This window comes from Halyomorpha halys, unplaced genomic scaffold (assembly GCF_000696795.3).
Source record: "Halyomorpha halys isolate HHAL.00 unplaced genomic scaffold, Hhal_1.1 Scaffold1043.1, whole genome shotgun sequence".
Classification (NCBI taxonomy): Eukaryota; Metazoa; Arthropoda; class Insecta; order Hemiptera; family Pentatomidae; genus Halyomorpha; species Halyomorpha halys.
This window is the reverse complement of record NW_027106205.1, coordinates 72,815-81,981: the sequence shown is the minus strand read 5'-3', so window position 1 is coordinate 81,981 and position 9,167 is coordinate 72,815. Positions and strand designations below refer to the sequence as shown.

Genomic DNA, 9,167 nt, shown 5'->3' with positions numbered 1-9,167 from the left:
AAATCTTTTTAGTTTTTGGATTATAAATTTAAGTATTTGAACATTAGAATGGTTTTGGCGATCTAATAGGTACAAACGGCGATCGCCGTGATCTTGGAATTGGCGAAATATAACAGCAATAAGAACTTGAAAAATTAAAATTAAATCAGTACCTCTACAACCCCTGAAGAGTTAGGGGTTCAGTACTTTGTAAGGAACTGAATTGACCAACGGTTGTGCAAGGAGGTGATTTGGTCAGAATCACGCTCGACCGCCAGATTTTTAACCAATTAAGGATAGTGGAATTTAGGGGGCTGGGCGGACCTCAGGAAAGCTCCATAACCCACTCACTCTTGACTCACGGCTACAGTGTATTTTTACTGTAAAATTAAACAATTTTCTGCCCGGCCGAATTCGAACTAGGGTCCTTGGAGTAGCCATACGCCTAACCCGGAGGCTACCGCGCTCCCCCAATAAGATCTTGTAAAACGTATTATTCTACGTATATATATATAAGTTTTTGAAGACTTAAAAACTAATCAACAATTATTTTTAAACATACAGGGACAGCCAAGTGGTAATTAAAAATGAAAAAGTAGGTTTTTAATTTTGCCGTCAATTGAATAGCTTCATCGATTATGATTAGTTCAATCATCAGACAGGAACTGCCCTAATCTAACTTTAAAAGACTTTCTTATCTCGTTTCAATGCATATCGATAATACAATTTTTAAAAAACAAAACCACCTAATCTCAACCTACAATGTATGCAACTGGAATGATTTCTTGCAGTACAAGAATGTCTGTTTCAACATCCAAAATAACGCTCTTATCTAAAACCAACTCATCGATAAGATTCATATTACTTCAAGTGCAAGATAAAGTTGCTTGAAAGCAGTTTGAAGAGTGTGGAATAACCGTAGATTTGCCAGGTAAGAAATTAATAACTGTTTGAATTATATTAGAAAGGCCCCAATTCCAAAATTGTTGATACGTAGTTTTTTTGTTATTTCTTGTTTTCCTCAAAACCGATTCTTAGAACAAATTTGTATTCGAGTTGTATGGTGGAATAAATTGTATAGGTCAGCAAAAGCAGTAAATATAAGTTTACATTTTCAATAATTGTAGCGGAAAATAAAATTAGGAATGCAAAAAGAAAAGTAATGGACGAAATGTACTAAATTCGATAGGGGGGCGACTACGTACCAACCTAGATGGATACAACTTGAATTTTGGAGCGAAACACATTTTTAATGTGCAAAATAGTAGGAAGTTATAGTTTAAATATTTTAACAGACACCTTGTCGTGACCATAGTCCTTAGTTCTGGATTACAGGACAGAAGGGCTAGTATCCGATCCTTGCAATCCAAAATACTTCATAAAATCCTCAATGCTCCTTACTTTGCCACGAATAAAATCATCCGTAAAGATAGTTTTCATATGTAACCGATCTAGCCCGAACCGGATATCAATCCTTTCATTATAAACTCCCTAACCTTCAAAACCCTCTAGTAGCTTGCTTCCTGCTCTATTCCTTACAATCCTCCGAGGCACCTGAAAAGATGATGGCCGAGACCTTCTAGTGTAGAAATATGATTAGAGTGCTACCAATGGGTAGTTTCTCTACATGCCTGTATCACTCCATTTTGATCTTATATCAAGTTTACTTAGTGTGTTTTTATGTAAATACAGTTGTAAATTGCAATAAATAAATACAAAAAAAAAAAGACAGAAGGAGGAAATGTTCATGAAAAAGAAGTTTTCGGGGACAAGTGGGTTTTTGAGAAATGAAATATGAGAACAAATGCGATAAGAAAAGAGTATAGTTAAAAAAGATATTCAGTTCGTCTGGAGAAACAAGATTTGGACAGCAGGTTTTTCGGTATTTTCTATCAGGAATTAGGATCAGAGGCTTTAGTAAATAATGAGGAAAAACTGAGCGTTTGCACAGTATAGAGAAGTTTGGATGAGGTTTTTTAATAAATTGAAGTAGTCTTCCGAGGTTCTTGCGCGTCTAGATTGTCTCCTAGTTGTCAACTGGGTATAAGCGTATGGTGGATAAGCTGAAAGGGAACGATACAAAAGTTTATGGAATGGATGAGGTCTTCGAGGTATGATTCATCAGGATGTAAGAGGATACGAGAGGATTGGACATGAGGAGGACGTTATACGTTTTACGTTTTAGAGAAGCGAAGATGAGAAAAAAGAAATATCCTCAAATTGGTATTCTTAGCTATTTTCCTTAGTGTCTTATAAGTCGGTGAATATTTGTTCTTTTACGCTTCAAATTTCTGGCGGGAAATGTTCTTTTGTTGATATATTTTGAAGAAGTTCGAACCATTTTAGCTTTTTTTTTAATATAACCATTTTTTTAGCTATCATTGAATTAATTTTACTTTCACAGTGTTTTTTCTTTGTAATAATTAGTCTTGCAAAAAAATCTGTGTATTTCACTGAGCATATATATCAACATATAAATCTATTGTGCCTTGTTTCCCAAATATTAAAACATTATATTTACCTTTTTTTTAAATCCTTATATATCCTTTATTTTAAAATATATTTTCTTTAACAACTTTCAAATCATCCTTTATGTTTTCTCTAGTTACATATACTTGTTGCTGTAAGTTGTCTGATTTTTCCAATTTCAGCGAAATTGCATTCAATTCACTTTCCCTTTTGGTCAATAAATTTGAATTGGTATTTCATACGTAAATCAGAAGGTATTGTTTTGTCTCTAACTGTTAGTTACCAGTAGTGCAAGCTGTAAACCTGTAGGTATTAAATATCTCTTCTTCTATCAGCCTCTTGGCTGTTCCATTAATTGAATTTATTTTTGTCGAATTTCGGAAAACAAGAATTTATAAAGAGTTTTGATCATATCTATGGTAAAAAAAACTTTAAAAATGATCACAAAAGACAGATTACTAAAAAAATGGAGGACTGTTGAAACGCGTTGCCACAAATAGAATATGAAATTAGTTAGTTTAGTCTTAGTTAGTTTTGTTGATACAATATTTAGATATAAATACTCCTAAGATTTTTTTTTTTTTTTACAGTATGCAATGGATAGTAGTATATATAATAGATATGGATACTCGAGCTTCTTTAACCCAATCAGAAAAAAACTTATAGCAGCTGTTATTTATGGTTACGAAAACCATAAACGTAAAAATTCAGGAAATTTCAACAAAACAGAACATATTTTGATTTTGGCAATATTCTACAGTCTTCTCAGGAAAGACATAGCGCTTTACTATATTCTACAGGATATAGTTAAGTTGCCTAAAACAGATCTGTTGGAATATTCTTCACTCTTTTTGTGGATGAGGGACGAATTCAATTTCAGTTACAATGATGTTAAGGAGGTTCTCTCTTTTGCTGGCTACATTGCACGAGAAGGAGAAATGAATCTCCCACAGCAGGTTCTTGCTATCTTTGTTGATTTGCTCAAAAATTATTACACCAGTTCAGAATTCAAGCAAAAAACAATAGACCACAATCAATACAAATTTCCAGCAACATTATATTTTACTAACAAAGGAGAAAGGCGATCGGACAAGAAAGATATTTTGGATCAGGTAATACATATTTTTTCAAATGAGATCTTTTTTTTTTTTTTTGCGTCTCTGTACCTTTGCTGAGACATTGAAGAGCAAAAACACAATTTCAGCAAAAATATCTAAGACTCTTTGGGTGATTCTCTGCATTCGATTGTAGAAGATAAAGTAAATGCTTAATGTTACGTTACTATTTTTTTTTTCTTTCCCCATTTCATTTTATAAATTTTGATATGACCGCATGAGTAACGTGAATATGCATGACTACATCACTTACGGAAAGAATGGGCTTCAGACGGTTTGGGTTAAATTATTTTACAAATAATGAATTTGTAATTATCATGAAATTATTTTTTTTCTTCACATTAATTCGCATAATTCGAAGTGGTTTGTGGTTTGCCCTTTAATTTTAATTAGTTAGTCTTAGTTCATCCTAAATTATGGCGAATAATTTTTTTTTTTTTTTTAACAGACATTGGACCGTGGGATAGTAAAACTTCTAGCGAGACCAATCTGTGAAAAAATTAAGCGAGCTGTAATGTTTCTACTCAACCATAGAATAAATCAATATCCATTAGATATAACCCCAGAAGAGATCATGAGTTTAGTTATATTCTACAGCCTCCACACGAGAGAAATCGCTCTTTGTCGTATTCTCCAGGACATGTTGCTGAATGCTGAGCTTGATTATTCACATCTCTACGCATTATTAAAATACGAATTTGAGTTCGAAATAGAAGTCGTTTTGTCTAGTGTCTCTAATGCTTTCCTTCTTACCGAAAAAGGGGTGTTAGATCTACCTCATCATCTTGTATTATTCAATGACCTGAGAAGATATTACTTAACTGAGCAGCCATTCTATTCCGAAGAAATTACAAACTGGTTTGGAAAAATAAGAGAAAGAAGATTGGGCCCAAAGGACAATGTGATGGTAACGTTAGTAATTTTGTTAATAAAAATAATTTATAAAAATAGATCTAACTATTTTTAGTCAAAATATTTTCAGGATTATGTATAATATTTTTCAAATATTTTTTTTATTTATAATTTGGAACAATGTTATTTTAAATTAAGGTAAGAGGCAGCGGTAGCAACGTGGTAACGCGCCAGTCTACTTATCCACAGGTTGTAGGATCGAATCCCAGTCCCACCCGGGCTTTTTTCAAGCAAAAAATAATGCAAAACTTACTGAAAACCTCCCCCCGGGCATTTGTGAGGCCCGTTAGTCAATGGCACTCACAAAAAGTAGGCGTGGGAGTGACGAATTCACCCTACGAAAAAACAATGTCAAGAAACACGCGATGTATTTCCTAATACTGAGAATAGTACATCCTAATATTGGGAAATACATCGCCCGAGTACATAGGCCTCCATGGTCTGTTGCCGATATAATAATAATAAGGGGGAGACTACGGACTAAAATTTTAAAAGTTTGATTTCGGAAGACTAGTCAAATTTATTTTTGATGTTAAAGGTTCAAACTACGGCATTAAATACATTATTCAATTAATCTCAACAGAATTCGTTATTTGTTTCAAAGAAACGATGTATGAACATAAATAAGTTATATTATCGTTGAGTTAAAATTCAACAGCTCTTATGACAAAAACATGAAAAGAGTTCTCCCTAAATTTTAGAACACCAATAATAATTTAAATTAGTCAAAATCCCACTGGATCAAAGATTTTTTCCTGCAATGTCAAGGGTTTATTGAATAATAAAAGATATTTCTAATTATAATCAAACTAAATTTATCTCATTAGGAAAGAAGATTATGATATAGTAGGATATGATCCCCTGTACTAAAATTTGCCCCGATTGATCTTATAAATATTGTATAGGTCCATTTTTTCAACTGTATAATTAAAATTATTAGTTAATTGTTCGGTCTTCAGAAACAAAATAAAAATCCATTCTATTATTGAGTTATTACACATATTTGTCGATTCATTGTTTGCGTGGTCAGTTCATAAATTGTATAAGCCTGTCGGAGGGTTGACTCATCACAGTAGGATACAAAACGTTACTCAAGAAACAAGAATGTAGCACTAACCCATATTTTGCAAATTGGTTCGTTTTTAAAAATATTGGGTCCAAATATTTTTTTCATCAATCGTTTTCTTTTTCAGGTGCGTATGGTATCCAAATTTTCCAACACCTCCCGGTTACAAGAACATAAAACTAAAGAGAGTGTGAGGTATAAATTGCAGAAATCGCCACTACATGTAGCTGCATCCTTGGGTGATGCTTCTGCCGTACATTTGCTGGCCCTGCATTACCGATCTGTGGAGCCCCTGGATGTCAACGGTTGGACTCCATTACACGAAGCTGTCAACGGCCTCCATTTTGAGACAGTTCGAGTTCTTTTAGAACTTGGAGCTGGAAGCAAAGTGAGTGACAATCAAAATTTGACTCCTGTTGGGTTGGCACAACGTAAGAAAAGCCAGGCTATGCTGAAATTGTTTGAAAGTGAGTATCAACAATAACTGAACTTAAATACTAACTGCTTGTTAGGAAAGATAGGTTACACACTGTAAAAGTAAGAAGGGTTAGCATTAGGAGTTTGAAGACTCCGAATTTCTCTAGTTATAGGATACGTGTGATTATTTGTAATTAAATTAAAGAAGAGACCATAGTTTTGTGCGATAAACTAATCGATTTTTTTCGTAGAAATTATTCTTGAGTTACAGTGCCACTACTAGAAACAGTTCGTAGAAGATAAAGAGACAGATTTACACGTTCTAAATTTACAAGTTGGAAGTATTCGTGCTAGTTAAAATTCGAGTATTTGACCGAAATACACATTTTGAGGTGCCCTGAGTCCAAATAATCAAGACCCATGAAAATAGTTTATGTATCTTTGTACATCCTAGCTCAAAAACGGAAAGTCATTTAAGACAGGTGTATGCCTGGGATTTTACTGCAACTTATTCGTTAAACTTGATCAATCGGAGGTATCACATTGTAAAATCAATTGTACACGGTTATCAAAAAAATGGCTCTAACGATTTTGATATAGCTTATTGTCAACTTTTCTTTTACATGAGATAGTTCTTATTCTTATTTAAATAGTCTTACAGGGCTTAAACGATGAATTTAAAAAAAATCATCTGTTGTATCTTAAATTTTGTTTATTTGAAATAAGAGCCCCTTTCGCATTCTTATTAGCTATAAAAAATAAGTAAATATAAAATATGAATGAATATGATAATTAACTTAAGGAAATAAGGGAAAAACTTTCCCCTCTAGGGAAAAACTCTATTTTCCTAGATTGAAAACTAATTTCCGGAAGTGAGTAGTGATATAGACGTATTACATACCGTTGGAAAGCCAAAGACTTTAAGTTGAAGAAGGAGATTTTAAGAAGTTTGCAAAACTAGCTGTTGCATGTATAAAACCATTTTCTGGTGTGAAGGTGCTTTTAGTGGTAAATGAAGTTAATAACAAAATTATAAATCTTATATATTATTTTAGAATTTTTCATTTTTTTTCCCTTTTAGAGTACTCTGAACGCACAGCTAATAAGGATCCAACTTTCCCAAAATATGATATCAACAAAAGAGACTTAGAGGGACGCACCGCATTACACATTCTGGCAGGATTTGGAATGGCTGAGGAAGTCGGCCGATTTCTTGTACTCGGCGCTGATTTCAACCTTAGGGACAAAAAACGTAAGACCCCGTTACACCATGCCATCGCAAGCAGAGACCATGCTACTATCCGTTTGTTAAGTGAGGCTATTGCTCTTTTTGACATAGGAATGAAAATATCATAATTACAAAGAAGTGAAAGCTGTTAGATGCTAGAAAATATAATTTCGTAGTACCGTATATAATGAACGATAAAATCGAAAGGCATGAATCAATAAGATCGAGTTGTTCTTTAGATAAGGATTTAAAAATTATATTTTATGATCGAACCTGCATATTACTCTTGAAGTGAATGTAAGCCGATCCAAAATCTTTTTTTAAGGAACTAAGTTTTGGAATATTGTCATAACACCAAGTTAATGTTTCATAATTAAGTATAAAGTAATACTATTAGTCTTGTAGTTAGTACTTGCCAAAATGCCGCAGACCTGTACAGTTATAATATCACTAATTGCCTATAATATTAGCACTAATAATACTATAACTTCTATAATATCGTAATATCGTTCTAGGTTTGATCCCACTATAGGGTGGAAAATTATTCCAAGACTGACTTTGGACTGAACATACTTGACAGTTTACATAATCTGAGAAGTCATTAGCAAAAGGAGACTGACATATTTCTACTAAATTACAATGTAACTCCGTTGACTGACAAATGTGCATTTTTAATATAACATACGGTATACGCAAAATTCATTTCTTAATTTTAGAAAACGGGTGTAAACTCCGGGTGATTATAATTTGGTTTTATACAGGTACAACCATAAAATACCTTAGTGAGGGTGAGATGGTAGAAGGGTGTCATAATCCCCAACAATTCCAGGAACCGGAAAAGATGAGAGATTAAAGAATCTACTAAAAACTAGGAAGATTGTTGTAAAACATTCAGAGAGATTATTGCACTCAAAACAGCTAATTAAAGAGATTTTTTCTAAAAATAATTAGGAGAGTGGCTAACTTCAATGAATAATCCACAGACCTCTGATGAGTTGAAAAAATCTGATCAAAGTTGTTGAGATATTTCAATAATATTCCTCCTCGAAACAAAAAAAATGCAGCGACGCCCCTGGACATTATTATTATTTATTTATTTAAGTGTTTCAACTACTAGGAGCATTTACACTGAATTTACAAAGTTAGTAGATTACAATTGGCATATTAACAAAGTTGCAAAGTGAGAAAGTTACATATAATTAGAAAGTGAGAAAGTTACAAATTAACAATCACAAGTTATATTACATTACAATCACAAGTTACAAATTTACAATTATGAATTAGATATTTGCAAAGTTGCTATTAGATTTGACGTAGTTAGTAAATTACTATAATAAATTTTGCATCCACTTATCTATGCTGGACAGTATGACTATATGTGATCATAAATATTAATGATTTTTAGAAAGTAAAAAAGTTTAGTTATTGTAGTGGGATCTTCTCTCAACATCTCCTGTAAATCTGAAAAGAACCGGTGTGGTTCGTGAGCAATACATTCAGTGAGAATATGCCTAACGGTGAGATCGTTTCCGCAGTAGCGACTCATCAGTGCATTTTCTTTTTTCATGAGATGACCGTGGGTGAGTCGAGTATGGCCTATCCGAAGACGGGTTTGGTTAATACCACATCTTCTCTCCGTAGCAGATTCAAGTTCATAGTTGGACGTTTCACTGTCTGTTGGACCATTCTTATCTTGTTGTCTCTCATGGTGAACCATTCATCTTACAACTCTTGCCATCCAATTTCTTTTATCTCTGAAATAATATCTTTGCATATTGATGATGTTACGACTTGACCTGTCTTAATAGCTAGTCTGGCCTGCGAGTCTGCCTTTGTTGCTCCTGGACATAACAAAGAAATTTCTTGGTTTATTCTTTTATCTGCTTTCTTGCTTAGTATATTATTTCTTTTTTTCTGTGTGTCTGAATGAATTTTAATATTTAAAATAAATTTTAATTATTATACACCTTACAAATAATAA

General features: G+C 33.1%; 1 protein-coding gene across 1 annotated transcript; it reads left to right on the top strand.

Annotated features, from left to right (window-relative positions):
- Positions 1 to 809: 809 nt before the first annotated feature.
- Positions 810 to 9,160, top strand: LOC106688043 (ankyrin-2). The gene is made up of 5 exons (XM_014432311.2): positions 810 to 910; positions 3,039 to 3,560; positions 4,012 to 4,470; positions 5,669 to 6,008; positions 7,040 to 9,160. Exons 2-5 carry the CDS (start codon positions 3,045 to 3,047, stop codon positions 7,312 to 7,314), a joined length of 1,590 nt encoding a protein of 529 aa, XP_014287797.1. The 5' UTR covers positions 810 to 910; positions 3,039 to 3,044; the 3' UTR covers positions 7,315 to 9,160.
- Positions 9,161 to 9,167: the final 7 nt, after the last annotated feature.